We start from the raw sequence: 16,660 nt of genomic DNA, 5'->3' as shown, positions 1-16,660 counted from the left end.
CCGCACGCAGTGCAACGGGCGGCGTGCCACACGCAGTTGGCGGCGTGCAACGTGCCGCAACCTGCATGCGGTGTGCAACGTGCCGCGTACGGCATGCAAAGCGCAGCGTGTAATGGGGTGGGTGGGGGGGGGTGAGGCAGTGGGGGGGGGTGCAGGGGGTGCGCAGAGGGGGTGCAAGGGGCTCTGGGCACCGTGCGGGGTCGTGCAGAACGGGGGGTGCCCGCTGCACCCTGCAATGCAAAATGGGGGTGCCGGTGTAGCAGGGGGGGGTGCCGGCAGCCCAGCGCACCCCTCTCGGCGGCTGCGGGGGCGGCAGGTGCCGGGCCGGGCGCCCACTGGACACCCGACACCGTGGGGGGCGGCTCCGGGGGGGGACCGGAGGGTCTCCCCGGCCCCCGGGAGGGCTCCGGCAGTGCCCGTCCCCCGCCCGGTTCGGAGCCCCCCCCGATACCCCCGGAGCCGGGAGGGGCCGGGGGTGGGGATAAAAGCCGGTGCCGGCTCCGCTCCCCGCCGCCTGCTCCGCCGGTACCGGCCCGACCCGACCCTCTCCGCCCGCGCTGCTCAAGGTAACCCCGGCCCCGCCGGCACCCACCGGGATGGACCCCACCGGGACCCTCACCGGGACCCGACCCACGGGGATGGACCCCAACGGGACCGACCCCACCGGGACCCGACCCACCGGGACGGACCCCACTGGGACCGCTCGGAGAGGGACCGGGCCCTCCCCCCCGCTGACAGCGGGGCCACACTGGTACCGGACCCTCCGGTACCACCCGAGCCGGGACCGACCGGATCCTCCGGGACCGGGACCGGGACCGGGACCGGAGCGCCCCAGTGCCACCGGGACCGGGATCGGGACCGGGACCCCCACCCCCGTACCACCGGGACCAGGCTGGGCTCCTCCGGCCCCGGAGCGGGTCGGGGTCGGTCCAATCCCCCCCCCGGTCTGGTCCTCGGGTCCCTCCGGGCTATAAATAGCCCCGGCCCCGGCGCGGCCAAAGATGGCTCGTCCCGGGCTGGCCCCGCCCCCCTCCCCGCCCCCGCCCCACCACACCCGCCACGGCCCCGCCCACCGGGACACGCCCGCTATAGCCACGCCTCCATGAGTACAGCCCCCCCACACCCGGCGGGGGGCTGGCTTGGTAGAGACACCCCCACCCAGCTCCTAGTGCCGCCCCCCGTGCCATGCCGTGCCCCAACGGGGTTGACCTGGTGGCCGTGCCAGGCCGTGCCCCATGTTGCACCCCACGGTATCCCACCCCGGTGCCCACCGCCCCTCACCCACCCACCCCCCCCTTTTTCTCCCCGCAGCACCCCCACCATGCCGTTCAGCAACACCCACAACAAGTACAAGCTGAAGTTCTCGTCGGAGGAGGAGTTCCCCGACCTCAGCAAGCACAACAACCACATGGCCAAGGTCCTGACCCCCGCTCTCTACCAGCGCCTGCGGGACAAGGAGACCCCCAGCGGCTTCACCCTCGATGACGCCATCCAGACCGGCGTCGACAACCCCGGTGGGTGACAGCGTGGGGGTCCCCAGCCCACCCACGGGGTCCTCCGGGCTGGGGCGGGGGAACACGGTGTCAGCTGGGTCACCTCCGAGGGCTTTGCCCCCAGGGCCGTACTGGGACCTGGTGTCCAGTGCCCAGTGCCTGGTCCCCAGTGCCACACCGGGTGCCCAGTGCCATGCCCAGTCCCAGAGACCTGTCCCCAGTACTACACTGGGAGCTGGTGCCCTGTGCCCAGTGTCTGGTCCCCAGTGCCACACTGAGAGCTGGTGCCCTGTGCCCGGTCCCTAGTGCTACGCAGGGTGTGCAGTGCCAAAGCCCTGTCCCCAATGCCATACTGGGTGCCCGGTGCCATGCCCAGTGCCAGAGACATGTCCCCAGTGACACACTGGGAGCCAGTGCCCAGTGCCTGGTCCCCAGTGCCACACTGGGAGCTGGTGCCCTGTGCCCAGTCCCCAGTGCCATACTGGGTGCCCAGTGCCACGCCCAGTGCCAGAGACATGTCCCCAATGTCACACTGGGAGCTGGTGCCCTGTGCCCAGTCCCCAGTGCCATACTGGGTGCCCAGTGCCACGCCCAGTGCCAGAGACATGTCCCCAATGTCACACTGGGAGCTGGTGCCCTGTCCCCAGTCCCCAGTGCTGCACTGGGTGCCAGGTGCCATGTCCAGTGTCAGAGCCTTGTGCCCAATGTCACATTGGGAGCTGGTGCCCTGTCCCCAGTGCCACACTGGGTGCCTGGTGCCATGCCCAGCATCAGAGCCCTGTCCTCAGTGCCACACTGGGAGCTGGTGCCCTGTGCCCAGTCCCCAGTGCCATACTGGGTGCCCGGTGCCATGTCCAGTGTCAGAGCCTTGTGCCCAATGTCACATTGGGAGCTGGTGCCCTGTCCCCAGTGCCACACTGGGTGCCAGGTGCCATGCCCGGTGCCAGGTGCCATGCCCAGTGCCAGAGCCCTGTCCCCAGTACCACACTGGGAGCAGGTGCCCTGTGCCCAGTGCCTGGTCCTCAGTGACACAACTGGGTGCTGGTGCCCTGTGCCTGGTCCCTAGTGCCACACTGGGTGCTGGTGCCCTGTGCCTGGTCCCTAGTGCCACACTGGGCGCTGGTGCCCTGTGCCTGGTCCCCAGTGCCGAACTGGGTGCCCGCTGCTATGCCCAGTGCCAGAGCCCTGTCCCCAGTGCCATACTGGGTGCTGGTGCCATGTTTCCAGTGCCTGGTCCCCAGTGACACACTGGGTGCCTGGTGCCATGCCCAGTGCCAGAGCCCTGTCCCCAGTGCCATACTGGGTGCTGGTGCCATGTCTCCAGTGCCATACCCATTCCGGCTGCCCTGTCCCCGGTGCTGTGTCATGCCCTGTACCCAGTGCCATGCCAGATACCCCTGACCACCCCCTCCTTCCCCCCCTCCCCCCCGCAGGCCACCCCTTCATCATGACAGTGGGCTGCGTGGCCGGGGACGAGGAGTCCTACGAAGTCTTCAAGGACCTCTTTGACCCAGTGATCCAGGACCGCCACGGTGGCTACAAACCCACCGACAAGCACCGCACCGACCTCAACCACGAGAACCTCAAGGTCCTGGATGCCCGGGTTCCCCCAGGGTGGGGGGGGTCTGCACGGCGGGGGCGGGGGGGGGGGGCAAGGGGCATCCAGATGCCTGGGTCCCTTCTGGGTCATGGGGATACGGGTCCTAACTGGGTGGGGGTGGGATGATGGGGAGGGGGGTCTTGGGGTGCCTGGACTCCTGGGTCCCTCTTGAGCCGGGGGCAGAGTCTGGCGGGGGGGGGGTGTCACAGGGTCGCAGACACCGGGGTCCCACTGATGTTTTTGGGCAGGGAGGGGACGACCTGGACCCCAAGTACGTGCTGAGCAGCCGGGTGCGCACGGGGCGCAGCATCAAGGGCTACTCCCTGCCCCCCCACTGCAGCCGGGGGGAGCGCCGCGCCATCGAGAAGCTGTCTGTCACCGGTGAGGGGCGTGGCCATGTTGGGGTGTGGTCGTGGGGCGTGGCTTGCTGCAGGGGGCGTGGCCTCCCCAGGGGATGAGGCTTGCCTGCTCAGCCCTGGGGGGAGGGGAGCCCTTTAGTGGGCGGGGACAGCTCGGGGGGTGTGGTCTCAGGGTGTGGTCTGGGCTAGAGGGGCGTGACCTATGGATACGGGGCGTGGCAAGGCCTGGTATAGCTTGGGTGTGGCTGTTGGATGTGGGCGTGATGTGTACCTGTGGCCACGCCCCGTGTGGGTGTGGGGTTTGGGGGGGTGGGGCGCGGCGTATGGGTGTGACCGAGGTGGGCGTGATTCGACTGCGTGGGCGTGGCCTGCGTTTGGGCGTGGCAAAGGGCTGCGTCCATGGCCTGGCACATGTGCCAGGTAGCAGGCGTTGCGGGTGTGGCCGATGGGCGTGGCCCGCGGAGTTGGGCGTGGTTCAGTGATGGGCAGGCGTGGTCCGGGATGATGTGGGCGTGTTCATGTCCTGACACCGCCCCCTCCTGCAGCCCTGAACAGCCTGGAGGGGGAATTCAAGGGCCGGTATTACCCTCTGAAGAACATGACGGAGCAGGAGCAGCAGCAGCTCATTGACGACCATTTCCTCTTCGACAAGCCCGTCTCACCCCTGCTGCTGGCCTCGGGCATGGCCCGTGACTGGCCCGACGCCCGTGGCATCTGGTGGGCCATCCTGGGGTGACGGGGGGGGCACCCAGCAAGCAGGGTCCCACCTGGGGGGATGATGGGGACACCTACATCTTGGGGATCGCCCCTAGGAGGGGGGGTGCAAGGGGCACCCAGAGTGCAGGGTCCCACCTGGGGGCACCCAAGTGTTGGGGTCCCATCTGAGGGTGGGGGGGTGGGGGGGCAGTTAGGACCACCCAGACACGTGGATCCCACCTGGCGGAGGTGCAGGGGGCACACACACATATTGGGGTCCCACCTTGGGTGGGGGCATGTAGGGGCCACCCAGATGAATCTGGAGGTGCCTGGGTCCCTGGGCCACCACTGAGGGGGTGTCGTGTGTGTGACACATCCCCCCACCCCCCCAGGCACAATGACAACAAGACCTTCCTGGTGTGGGTGAATGAGGAGGACCACCTCCGTGTCATCTCCATGGAGAAGGGGGGGAACATGAAGGAGGTGTTCAGGCGCTTCTGCGTCGGCCTCAAGAAGGTGGGTCGGACCGCGGGGGGGGGAACATCATAGTGGGATGTGGGGGACACTGGGGACATGGGCGGCATTGGGCCCCTGGAGGGCATTGGGGGATGTAGGAGATATGGGGTGGCATGGATGGTCTTGGGGACATGGAAGGTGTTGGGGACATGAGGAGCTTGGGGAACACATGGGGAAACAGGGGCATGGAGGGTCTTGGGGCATTGGGGGGGACATGGAGGTCTTTGGGGACACATGGGGAAATAGGGGCATGGAGGGTCTTGGGAGCATAGGGAACTTTGGGGACACAGGAGGACATGGGGGTGATGCAAGGGACAGAGAGGGTCTTGGAGATACGGACACAATGGGGACATTGGGCAGCACAGGAGGACATTAGGGGCATGGTGGGGACATGGCAATGAAGGCACATTTTGGGGACAGGGGACACTGGGGGCCACGGGGATGTCCCAGGAAGGTGGTGGCTGTAATGCCCCCCAGGCTGGGGGTCAGGATGGTGGTGAGTGGGGACACAGTCTCACATGCATGTGTGTGTTTCCCCCCCAGATCGAGGAGATCTTCAAGAAGGCAGGCCACCCCTTCATGTGGACAGAACACCTGGGCTACATCCTGACCTGTCCCTCCAACCTCGGGACAGGGCTGCGGGGGGGTGTCCACGTACGGCTGCCCAAGCTCAGCCAGCACCCCAAGTTTGAGGAGGTCCTCAAGCGTCTCCGCCTCCAGAAGCGTGGCACAGGTGGGCACAGGGATGGGGGACACGGAACATGGGGCATGAGCAGGCTGAGGGACACAAAGGTGAAAGAACGTGAGATGACATGGCGGGGTGGAATTTGGGGCACAAGTGGGCACAGGCACATAGGGGATATAAGGTGCGGGTGGGCATGGGTGCTGTGGGGTGCCATTGGGTGCTGATGCCCCCATCTCCCCCAGGCGGCGTGGACACGGCAGCCGTGGGCGCCGTCTTCGACATCTCCAACGCCGACCGCTTGGGCTTCTCGGAGGTGGAGCAGGTGCAGATGGTGGTGGATGGGGTGAAACTGCTGGTGGAGATGGAGAAGAAGCTGGAGCAGAACCAAGCCATCGACGACATGATCCCTGCCCAAAAATAAGGGACCCCCCACCTTGGGCACCCCCCAGGACCGGCCTCAATAAATGCTGCTGGTCCCTGCTGTGAAGCCAGGCATCCAGACTGGGGTGTTGGGGGACACACACACACATTGGGGGGGGTCCCCACCCAAGGGAGGGGGATAGCCCCCCAGCCCAGGGCACCCTGGGGTGCTTTTGCAGACCCTCCCACCCTACAAGGTACTGATGGGTGCCAACAACAATGGGTTTCCACTTTATTGTGGGGAGAGGGTTGGGGTACAGACCGCGGCAGGAATAACTTAAAAATGTGAGGGGGGGCAGGGGGGGAGGGCGTGACACCGGAGCCCCAGGGCCCAGGGCCATATTTACAGGCTGTACAGGGCTGGGGGGGGACATGGGGACAGTCCCAGGGGGGTGGGCTCCAGGGACTGTGGGATTCCACCATAGGTCTGGGGACTCAGGCATGGGGCAGAGCTGGGGAGCCAGGGAGCTGGAGATGACGTGGAGCCCCAAATCTGGGAGCTGGGGGACCCTAAGGTCCCAGAAATGATCTCCCCAAGTTCCCCAACCTGATGTCCCCAATATCCCCAAGATGGTGGACCCCAATGTCCTAAAGCTGATGTCCCCAAGCTGGTAGTCCCTGGGGTCCCAGAGCTGATGGACCCCAAGGTCTTGGCACCAATGTCCCCAAGGTCCCAGAGCCAGGGGCTGCTGGGGTCCCGGATCCAACAGCCCCACAGATTCCGAGGGGTCCCGGAGCACCCAGGGGGCTGGAGCCAGTGACGCCTGGGGGCACCCCAGATTCCCAAGCTGCCACAAGCCCCCAGGTGCTGGTGCTGATGTCCCCGAGGGCATGCTGGAGCCAAGGCAGCCCCCAGGGGGGTCCCAGAATCGCCACGTCCCTCGGGGGGAGGGGGGGGGGCTAGATCTGTTGCAGATGCTCGATGCCAGTGCCAATACAGCCCCTGGGGTGTGGGGGGGGGGTCCCGGTGCTGATGCAGCTCCAGGTGCCAGATCCAGTGCATCATTGGTGGGGGGGGCCCAACTCTGCCACATGCATGATGGGTCCCAGCTCCACCGGAGCCCCGGGCACCAGATCTGATACATCCTGGTGGTAGTGGGGGGGGGTTGGGGGGTCCCAGCACCAATGCAGCCCTGGGTGCTGGATCCGGCGCATCCTTGGGGAGTGTCCCAGCGCCAATACAGCCCCAGGTACCAGATCAGACACACCCTGGGGAGGGGTCCAGTGCAGCCCTGGGTGCCAGATCTGGTGCAGCCCCGGGGGGACTGCAGACACTGGGGGGGTCCCAGTGCCAATGCAGCCCCTGGTGGGGGGGGGTCCCGGTGCAGATGCAGCCCCTGGGTGCCAGATCCAGTGCATACCCCAGGAGGAATGCAGCCCTCAAGGCAGGGGTCCCAGCTCCGGCGGGTCCCTAGAGCTGGAGCTGACCAGCCACGCGTGCCAAGGTGGCACGGAAAGCGCCAGCAGTGCCAGCCAGGCGTCGGAAGAGCACACCATGGAGGCCGAGGCGCTGGAGTCGGCAAACCTCAGCCTCGAAATGGCAGAAGTGCTCACTGGGGCCCCGGTCGTGGGTGCAGGAGAGCAAAAAGGGCTGGGGCTGCCGTGCGCGGCAGCCGGCAGAGAGGGTGGCCTGCCGCAGTGCCACCATCACCGCCTCAGCCGGCCGGGCGCTCGTCACCTTCACATGCCAGGGGCATCGGAGCAGCCGGGGTTCGGCTTCCTTTTGATCCCAAGGTAGATGGCAACTGTGGGAGGGAAAAGCAGGCATGGGGTGGGCAGGGGGCTGGGGAGCAGGTATGGGGGCTATGGGGCACTGGGGGGGGATGTGGGTACGGCACAGGCAAGGGGCTGCCCACCCTGAGGAGCACCCATGGTTTGGGAGACACCCAGGGCTGTCAGTACCCACCTTGTGAGCGCAGGTCCCCCGATTCTCTCAGGTTCGTCTGCGACCCTAGGGAGGTGGGGGACGACATGTCAGGGGGGGCCAGGGGCTCTGCCCACCATGGTCAGCACTAAGCCCCCCCTCCCTCCCCCCAGCTTAGCACCCATTTTGGGTGGCACCACCCCACTTTCAGGGCCATCGCCACCAGCCCCGTGGGTGATGTGGGGGTATAGTCCCTATTTTGGGGTCACTGTGCCCACCCCCAAATCTGTGCCCAATTTGGGGGGTGGCGTGTACAATCCCCAATTTAGGGGACACTACCCACCAAGGTCATGCCCCTTGGGAGGGGCACCACCCCAGTTTTGGGGAACACATCATACCCCCATGGTCATGCCCATTGTTGGGGGGCACCACCCCCATTTTGGGGAGATCACCCCCCAAAGGTAATGCCGAACTTGGGGGACATGACCCCTAGCTCGGAACACATCATCTCCCCCAAGGTGATGCCCATTTAGGGGAGGGGGCAGCACCCCCAATTTGGGAGGGGAAGGTCTCGCTCCCGGGTCATGCCTGTTTTGAGGGGGCGCTTCCCCCCCTCAAAGCTGTGCCCAATGTGGGGGGCACCATGTCCACGTTGGGGGGCACCAGCCCCACCAAGCTCACATCCATTTTAGGGGGGGGCATCACCCCCACACCATGGTGCCTCCAGCCCACAGTGGAGCACAACTGTGCCCCCCACCCCAACTCCCGCCCCGGCGGCAGCAAAGGCTGAGAGGCAGAAAGAGAGAAGGGACAGGAGCAAAGCAAGGCGGGCACCAGTGGCACCAGGACAGACACTGGGATGGGTGCTAGTGGCACCAGGATGGGCACTAGGACAGGTACCAGGAACACTGGGATGGACACTGGGACGGACACTGGGATGGGTACCAGGGTGTGCGCCGGCGGCACTGGGACAGGCAGTGGGGTAGGTGCCAGCAGCACTGGGACAGGCACCAGGGTGGACTCTAGGACAAACACCGGCAGCACCGGGACAGGTGCTGGGGTGAGCGCTGGTGGCACTGGGACAAGCACCAGTGGCACTGCGACGGGTGCCGGTGACACCAGGCACTTACTGATTTTGGCTCCTGGAGGCGTGGGGGTGCCCGAGACGCACCTATTAGAGCTCTGCCGCTTAGAGGGGTCAAGAGTGACCCTGGAAGAGAGAAGAGGGAGTGAGGAAGGCAAGGGCAGGGCCGGCGGGGCGGGCACAGCGCCTGCGGCCCCCTCACCTGCGGGTCAGCTTGGAGGTCAGCTTGCTGAAGAGGTTGGAGGTGGCCCGCGAGCGGCTCTGGGGCAGCGGCAAAGCCTCAGGTGCCAGTGTTGGGGAGGCGGGGGGCCCGTTGGGACCCCCAGCCGTTCGCCGATCCCGCACTTGCCCGCCGTGGAAGGTGCTGCGGACGGTGGTACCCCGCGCCAGGCGGGCCCGCTCTGAGGAGGCGGCGGCGATGCTGTGGCTGGAAGGTGATGCTGGGGGCACCCGACCGGCGACGGAGCTGCGAGCAGGGGAAGGGGGGAAGGCGTTAGGGTGGGCTGGGGAGGGGGATAGGACCCCAGGGGTTGCCCACCACCCTACCTGTTATCCTTGCCATTCTGCAGCAGTGAATGGCGGTCAGCACCCGGGCGCTCGGTGCAGACATAGGTGTTCCTGCGCGCCATCACGCTCGAGGGGAGGTTGTTCTGCAAGGCACCAGGCGCCTGCCGCCATCAGCACCGGGGTAGCCCCCCCACCTTGCACCCCCAGCCCCAGGGGCGTCCACCGCCCGATGCCCACCGTGTTGATGGCGCCATCCTTGTGCCGGTCGGGGATCTCGGACTTGTTGGGGTTGTTGGCGCTGCTGACCATGGGGCTGGAAGGGGGCATCCCACGCCCGCTGCCCACCACGCTGCAGCTGGCCTTGCGGGTGGGCATGCGCTCCTCCTTCAGCTCCGTGTCACCCGTGCTGGTGGGGCTGCGCTTGGGGTGCATGGGCACCGGCGAGGGGCCGCCTGTGGGCGGGGGGGGGGGGTCAGGGAAGGTGCCGGCAGCGGCGGGCCAGCCCTGCCTGCTCCCCGCCAGGCACGGCACAGGGCAAGGGTCCTGCCCCCTGTGCTGTGTGTGTGTGGGGGGGGGGGTTCAGCGGGACATGGGTGGACCAGCCACCCCACAGGATGTGGGAGAGGGTGCCCAGCCTGCCCTGCACCTCACAGGGATGGGACCAGGTGCCCACCCTCCCCTGTGCCCCACAGGTGTCATGCACCCAGTGGGCATGGAGCCCACCCTGCCCTGGACCCGGTGGGCACGGGACCGGGTACCCACCGTACCCTGGACCCCATTGGCAGAGAGCCCACCCTGCCCCGGACCCGGCGGGTATGGGACCAGACATCCACCCTGCCCTGCGCCCCACAGGCAGGGAGCCCACCCTACTCTGCACCCCACGAACACGATGCCCACCCCAGGGACAGGCCAGGGGATGCGGGACACTCACAGAAGTCACTGTGCCGCCGTTGCCGGTGGTAGGTGGTGGCACCGCGCTGGCTCTTGCCATGCGAGGATGCCTTGCCGGTGCCGTTGGCTGTCTCGCTGGGTGCCCGCACCCGGGCCAGGGAGAGGCTGCTGCCTGTACGCGACTCACCTGCCTCCACCTGCAGCCGGCAGCAAGCCATCACCGGTCCTGCCCAGTGTCCCTGGGCAGGGACAGCGGTGCCACCGCATGTCTCCTCACCTCGTTCTTCCTGCCCAGCAGGAGGTAGGTGGCCATAACCTCGTTGTACTTCTGGTTGCTCAGGGACTCCTTAATCTCCTCTCGGGTGTAGCCCATACCCACCATCACCTCTGTGGGGAGCGGGGACAGTAAGGGGGCACTGCTGGTCCCTGGGGTGCAGCAGAGCCCCATCCCAGGGTGCCAGGGGGGGCACTGTGCCCTCACCAATGCGCTTGGCGTCCCCAAAGTCCTCCTCAGGCTCTTTATAGGGCTTCAGCTCGTCGCCCTCGTAGCCAATGTTGATCCACTTGTCCTTCATGATTTGCTGGGGGGCACCAGCGGGGTACCACGGGTGCCACCAGCAGTGACATGGGTGCCACCGGGGGTGACATGAGCACAGGGCAGGCACAGGGCACCCTCCCAGCTGGCTTACCCCCCCTGATGCCACCCCAGCATGCCTGGCCCCAGCCAGCAGCTTGAGCCAGGGCTTGGGTGGCTGCATTCTGCCCATACCCACCCATCCATGGGCACTAACAGCTTGTAGCTAATTAGCCCTGGAGCTAATTAGCCTAATAAGGAGCATCAGGAAGAGGGAGCCACCCTGGGGGAGCCCACAGGGTGGGGAGCAGAGCGGCTGGGGGATGTGCCCCATCGGGGTGGGATGGTGCCCATCTAACCTGTGCTAGCCCCAGCCCTGTGCCCCCTGCACCCCCCCCATAGACCTCCCCCTCACCTCGAGGGTGCAGCGCTTGGCCGGGTTCAGGACCAGGAACCGGCGCAGGATGTTCTCACAATCGGTCGACATATAAAAGGGCACCCGGTACTTGCCCCGCAGCACCCGCTCCCGCAGCTCCTGGCAGGGGGGGACACACATGGGTCAGGGTGGGGGCACCCATGCCCTGGCACGGGACAGATACTGTCCCTGCCATGGGCAAGGGGATGGGATGGGCACTGTCCCCATCATGGGCATGAGGACAGGCACAGGACCAGCGTTGTCCCACAGGCAGGGGTTTGGGGTGGGCACTGTCCCCAGCCAGGCAGGGGGACGGGACAGGCACAGGACAAGCACTGTCCCCTGCCAGTCACAGGGACAGGACAGGTGGTGCCCTGTGGGAGCAGCTCGGAACACCTGGCATTTGTTTTTAAGAGCAAACGTCAGGATTTGTTGTGCTGCATGTTTGCTAAGCCTTTGAAGAACTAGTTTTGCAAGGTCAGGTCAGAGAATGGCCTGGTGTAGGCCTGGGAAGATGTGGCTGAAGACAGTCACCCGTATGTGTAACGAATGTTTTTAACTGTTTTGAGGACTCGCAAACATCCCAGCCCAGCCAGATATGCGCTCCTGTATTAGTAGTATGGGCTGTATGCCATTAGTTCTTTCCAGATCCTTGTTGAAACATACATAAGTTTGACCCTTTAGTGAAATAAACAGAATCTTGTACAGACAGCTTGAGCGCTTAATTCAGTCGCCACACTGCCCTACAGTCAGGGGTTTGGGACGGGCACTGTTCCCCGGGAGGCACAGGGCTGGGACAGGACAGTCACCGTCCCCAGCCAGGGAGGGGACAGGACAGGGCCAGGTGACAGGAGGGGACACTACCCCATCCTTGCTGCCCACCTTCAGGTTGTGGCCATCGAAGGGCAAGGAGCCGCTGACCAGGGTGTAGAGGATGACGCCCAGGCTCCAGATGTCGACCTCGGGGCCGTCGTACTTCTTGCCCTGGAAGAGCTCGGGAGCCGCGTAGGGGGGGGACCCACAGAAGGTGTCCAGCTTGGAGCCCAGCGTGAACTCGTTACTGAAGCCGAAGTCGGCGATCTTGATGTTGGCATCAGCATCCAGCAGCAGGTTCTCCGCCTGAGGGCACCGGGACGAGCACGGGGACAGCAAGATGGGCACCGTGTCCAGCACGGGGCCACCGGGACAGGCATCGCGTCAGGCATAGGGACACCAGGATGGGGAGGCTGGGATGGGCACGATGTCGTGCGTGGGGATGGCAGGACAGGCACTGCACCTGGGCCGGGGACGCCGGGCCAGGGACGCTGGGATGGGCACCGTGTCCAGCATGCGGATGCCAGGACAGGCACCACATCAGGCACGAGGATGGCAGGATGGGGACACTGGGACGGGCACTGTGTCAGGCACAGAGACACCAGGACGAGGACACCGGGACAGGCACCGCATCGGGCACGGGGACACTGAGAGAGGCACTGTACCACACACCCCATGTGGCACAGGGACACGGGGAAGGGCATGGTAAGGGGCAGTGCTGCCACGGGGCACCCCATGGCACCCTGCCTGGTGCCACCCCCAGCAGGGGACACCGCGGGGCAGCTGGGTCCCACCTTGAGGTCCCGGTGGACGATGTTTTTCTGGTGGCAGTAGTGCACGGCCGAGACGATCTGGGGATGGGGCGAGCATCAGCAGGGTGTCACCAGCACCCGCTGTCCCCACTGCCACTAGTATTGTGTCCCGTCCCCCCCAGTCTCTCGTCCCACCCCGATCGATGCTGCAGCTGGCGGCCTGGGGGGGATCGATCCTGCCCACGTGTGGCCACCACGTGCCAGCCATCCCCCACAGCTGACCCCCCCGCAACGCTGCAATGTCCCCAGCACCACGCCGCCACGTCCCTCTGCCCTGTGCCAGCCCCTGCCATGTCTCCAGCCCCATGCCATGTCCCCCATGATGTCCCCAGCCCCACCCCACCAAAGCACCACGTCCCCCCACCCCACCCCAGGACCCTACCATATCCCCAGCCCCGTGCCAGCCCCCCTGCCGCTGTCCCCAGCCCCCCACCATCTCCTGGTGCCCCCCCCCCCTCCCCGGTGCCCCCCACCTGTCTGAACTTGGCCCGCGCCTCCTTCTCCTTCATCCTCCCGTGGGACACGAGGTAGTCGAACACTTCGCCTGCAGGGACACCCATGGGTGCCTGCACCCCCCCACCCCAGGCACGGCACCCCCAGCCCACCTCCCCCCCCCCACTTCCGCCAAGGTGGGTGCTGTGCCCCCCACTAGACCCCCAGGTGCACCCACTAGTCCCAGCCCAGCACCCCGGCATGCACCCAGGTAGGGCATGGCCCCTGAGGGGGTGCAGCACGCACGGGGGGGTCAGGGTGCCCGGGGAGGGGGTAGGGGGGGGTCTCACCAGCGCTGGCATACTCCATCACCAGGTACAGCGTCTTCTCTGTCTCAATGACCTCAAAGAGTTTTACTGCATGGGAGTGGGGGGGGTCAGCACAGGCACCCATCATGGGTGCCCCCTGCACCCCACGGGTGCTCCCCCGTCCCTAGTGGAGGGCCCACTCACCAATGTTGGGGTGGTTCAGCCCCTTCATGATGCGAACTTCCCGGAAGAGCTACATGGAGGGGGGACAGAAACATTAGTGGAGGGTCCGGGACCCCCCACTCACTGTGCCCAGGGTTTGCCCCCCACCCTGTGCCCCCGCCAGGTACCCCCCACCTTCTGGAGACTGGTGGGGTTCAGCTGCGTCTTGTCGATGATTTTTATGGCCACCTGGGAAGGAACCAGAGGGTGAGGGGGGGCACATGGTGGGGGCACCACTGCCAGTTACTCTCAGACCCCTCTCACCGTGGGCACCCGTCTGCCCCCAGAATCGCAATTCTCCTCCCAGTTGCCCCGCTAGGGGTGCCCAGCTCCCCCCAGGCCCCCCCAACCTCCCTGGGGGCACCCACCTACCCCAGGACCCCCATTTCTCCCCCCAGTCGCCCCTTCAGGACTCCCCAACTCCTCCCAGCTGTCCCCAGGTCCCCTCCAAACCCTCCACCTTCCCCATGGGGCCTCCCCATCTCCTTCCAATTGCCCCCCAGGACCCCCCCCAACTCCCCCAGGCCCCTGATCTCCCTCAAGTTGCCCACCAGGACCCACCAGCTCCCTCCAATCACCCCCTGGGACCACTGTTTCTCCCCCCAGGACCCCCATTTCTCCCCCCAGCTACCCCCCAGCTCCCTCCCATCACCCCCAAGGACCCCTCCATGCCACCCCCACCTCACGGCCGGTGAGGATGTGCCGGGCCAGCTTGACCTTGGCGAAGTTGCCCTTGCCGATGGTGCGCAGCAGGCGGTAGTTGCCAATGTGGGGCTGCTCCTCGGGGCAGGAGGCGATGGAGTTGCGGCAGCGGGCGCCCAGTGAGCGGCTGGACCAGGCCGAGCCCTTCTCCGAGCGGCTGCCCCCCAGGCCCGTCAGCTGGGGAGCCGGGGGACACACGCGCAACTGAGACCCCCCCAAATCATCACACGAGTGACCGGTATCACTAAGACCTCCCCAGCTCATCACAAGAGTGCCTGGTACCACTGAGACCCCCCCCTCAACTCATCACAGGAGCGGCTTGTGCAGCTCAGAGCCCCCCAGCCCATCGCATGGGGGCCTGATGCTGCTGAGACCCCCCCCCCCCACCTCATCATGTGAGTGCCTGGTATCACCAAGACCCCCCTCCCTCACCCCCAGCTCATCACATGGGGGACGGTGCCAATGAGATACCCCGCAACTCATCACAGAGGTGCCCCCTCCCCAGCACCCAAAGGCCCCCGGGGGGGGGACGCTGCCCCAGCCAGTGGGGTGGGGACGGATCCGGCCTGACCAGCTCCAGAGCCGCGTCCTGGCCTCACCCGTGGGTGCCCAGATGCCCGGGTCCCCCCAAAAGCGACCAGGGGCCCCCCACCAGCCCCGGTGCATGTCCCCCCTTCCCGGCCAGGGGGTCACCGGTATCCCCCCACTTACACCAGTACCCTCCCACCCCCCCACCCCCCATTCCCACTTACTGGTGACCCCAGTACCTGCCCGGTGCTCCCCGGTATAAACCGACACCCCCCGTCTCCTCGCTACAACCGCGCCCCTCCCTGTGCCACCCCCCCCCGCCGGTATAAACCAGCCACCCCACCCCCCCTCCCCGTGGCCCCCTGGTACAAAACGACCCCTCCCGGCTCCCCCCTCTGGTACAAACCGCCCCCCCCCAAATATCCCCGGTACAAACCGACCCCCTCCGCTATCCTTTGTACAAACCAGCCCCCCCCCCCCCTCCCGGTACCAGCCGACCCCGCCCGGTGCCCCCTCCCCCCCCGCCCCGGTACAACCCCCACTCACCGTGTCCGCGTTCCGCTCGTTCCCCGCCGCCAGGGCGGAGCGCGAAGACATCTTGACCCACGGGGCCGGGGCTCGGGGCCGGGGCCGGGGCCGGGGCCACGGGGAAGGGGGGCGGGAGGATCGGGGCCGGCGGGGCTCGGGCAGGCCCGGGCCGGGCCGGGGGCACCGGGCGCGGCCGCTACCAGCGGCTCATGGCCTGGCCGGGGTGCATGAAGGCGGAACCGGGGCCGGGCCGGGCCCGGTGGAAGGGGGGGGGGGGGGAGGGGGGGGGGAGCCCTAGGGGCGGGCGGCGGCGGAGGCGGAGGCGGCCATGGGCCGGGCCTGGCCGGAACCGGAACCGGAAGCGGGACCTGGGTTGGGCTGGGCGGGACTTCGCGGCGATGGTGGCCACGCCCCTTAAAGGCGCCGAGCACCTGAGGCGGGGCGGGGGGGGGCGTCGGGGGTAGGGGGGGGTATTTGGGAGCGCGGGTGGTATTCGGGGGGGGTCGGGGGGCATTGGGGGGAGGGTCGTGTTGGGGTGGGGGGTATAGGGGGAGCAGGGGAGCTTTAGGGTGGGGGCTGTCATGGGGTGCGGGGGGGGTATGTGGGGGTACCGGGCGCTTAGGGGCACGGGGGTGCGGAACTGGGCCCGTGGGGCCGACCCCCGGCTGGGGACACGCGTGGGACACGGCGGGGTCACGGGGAGGGCACTGCCTCTCCCTTGGCCTTTAAGAGGAGCGTCAGGGCGGGGCCTGTCCCGCCTCCCGCCGGGGAGGTGACCAATCACGAGCCGTCGGGCGCGGCCGCCGCTCCTTCCCATTGGCTGCGCCGGGGCATGGAGACAGCCCGGCCGGCCCCCCGGGGGGGCGGGGCCCGCGCCAGCGTGCCTTTTCGATTGGCTGCTGTGCTGGCCAATCGGCGGCGGCCGGAGGGGCTGGGGGAGAGAGGCGCGACGTTAACCCCTGAGTGCCCGGCGGAGGTGTCACGTGGAGGGGCTGGACGTCACGTGGGCTGGCGGGGACACGGGGGGACGCGGACACGCGTGGGCGCGGGGCGGTGAGGACGGGGCGTCACGTGGGGCCAGGCCCAGCGCTGGGCCGGCGTCCCTCTGTGCCGCCTGGGGCCAGGGCGGGGGGGGCACTGGGTCTCGCTGGGTCCCCTGTGCCACTGGGGTCCCATCCCCGTGACGTGTGGGGTCCCCCTGTGACACTGGG

General features: G+C 67.2%; 2 protein-coding genes and 1 long non-coding RNA gene across 6 annotated transcripts; 1 reads left to right on the top strand and 2 right to left on the bottom strand.

The window, feature by feature from the left end:
- The first annotated feature begins 414 nt into the window (after window positions 1-414).
- On the top strand, window positions 415-5,836 carry LOC138683876 (creatine kinase M-type-like). Its single transcript, XM_069777078.1, has 8 exons — window positions 415-566; window positions 1,312-1,514; window positions 2,927-3,081; window positions 3,342-3,474; window positions 3,998-4,169; window positions 4,541-4,664; window positions 5,208-5,397; window positions 5,592-5,836. Exons 2-8 carry the CDS (start codon window positions 1,322-1,324, stop codon window positions 5,768-5,770), a joined length of 1,146 nt encoding a protein of 381 aa, XP_069633179.1. The 5' UTR covers window positions 415-566; window positions 1,312-1,321; the 3' UTR covers window positions 5,771-5,836.
- LOC138683877 (uncharacterized) lies at window positions 4,010-4,347 on the bottom strand. The gene is made up of 2 exons (XR_011323354.1): window positions 4,305-4,347; window positions 4,010-4,219 (listed from the first exon to the last, which is right to left on the bottom strand). It is a non-coding gene; the product is annotated as an uncharacterized lncRNA (long non-coding RNA).
- Window positions 5,837-5,988: 152 nt separating the features above from the next.
- Window positions 5,989-15,713, bottom strand: LOC138683875 (MAP/microtubule affinity-regulating kinase 4-like). Of its 4 annotated transcripts, none has more exons than XM_069777076.1 (18): window positions 15,468-15,713; window positions 14,373-14,597; window positions 13,827-13,880; window positions 13,674-13,722; window positions 13,512-13,577; window positions 13,203-13,273; window positions 12,712-12,768; window positions 11,987-12,223; window positions 11,105-11,224; window positions 10,597-10,696; window positions 10,393-10,502; window positions 10,156-10,312; window positions 9,462-9,676; window positions 9,264-9,367; window positions 8,920-9,183; window positions 8,764-8,843; window positions 7,676-7,720; window positions 7,306-7,514 (listed from the first exon to the last, which is right to left on the bottom strand). In XM_069777076.1, the coding sequence occupies exons 1-18, from the start codon at window positions 15,516-15,518 to the stop codon at window positions 7,450-7,452; spliced, it is 2,070 nt and encodes a 689-aa protein (XP_069633177.1). In that variant the 5' UTR covers window positions 15,519-15,713; the 3' UTR covers window positions 7,306-7,449. The 4 variants fall into 4 exon arrangements, with proteins under 4 accessions (XP_069633175.1, XP_069633176.1, XP_069633177.1 ...); XM_069777077.1 differs by having other exon boundaries at window positions 14,373-14,570; XM_069777074.1 differs by lacking the exon at window positions 8,764-8,843 and having other exon boundaries at window positions 5,989-7,514.
- Window positions 15,714-16,660: the final 947 nt, after the last annotated feature.

The sequence above is a fragment of the Haliaeetus albicilla genome, chromosome Z, assembly GCF_947461875.1.
Source record: "Haliaeetus albicilla chromosome Z, bHalAlb1.1, whole genome shotgun sequence".
Lineage (NCBI taxonomy): Eukaryota > Metazoa > Chordata > Aves > Accipitriformes > Accipitridae > Haliaeetus > Haliaeetus albicilla.
Note: the sequence above shows the minus strand (reverse complement) of the source record. Positions and strands in the feature narration are given on the sequence as shown.

Excerpts from the sequence above, each read along its gene's own strand:
- LOC138683876 (XM_069777078.1), top strand. The coding sequence starts at position 1,322 with ATGCCGTTCAGCAACACCCACAACAAGTACAAGCTGAAGTTCTCGTCG. Across the intron at positions 4,665-5,207 it reads TCTGCGTCGGCCTCAAGAAG|ATCGAGGAGATCTTCAAGAA; the intron begins GTGGGTCGGACC and ends TTTCCCCCCCAG. Across the intron at positions 5,398-5,591 it reads CCTCCAGAAGCGTGGCACAG|GCGGCGTGGACACGGCAGCC; the intron begins GTGGGCACAGGG and ends CATCTCCCCCAG.
- LOC138683875 (XM_069777074.1), bottom strand. The coding sequence starts at position 15,518 with ATGTCTTCGCGCTCCGCCCTGGCGGCGGGGAACGAGCGGAACGCGGAC. Across the intron at positions 13,881-14,372 it reads ACATCCTCACCGGCCGTGAG|GTGGCCATAAAAATCATCGA; the intron begins GTGGGGGTGGCA and ends GTTCCTTCCCAG. Across the intron at positions 10,313-10,392 it reads TGCTGGGCAGGAAGAACGAG|GTGGAGGCAGGTGAGTCGCG; the intron begins GTGAGGAGACAT and ends TGCCGGCTGCAG.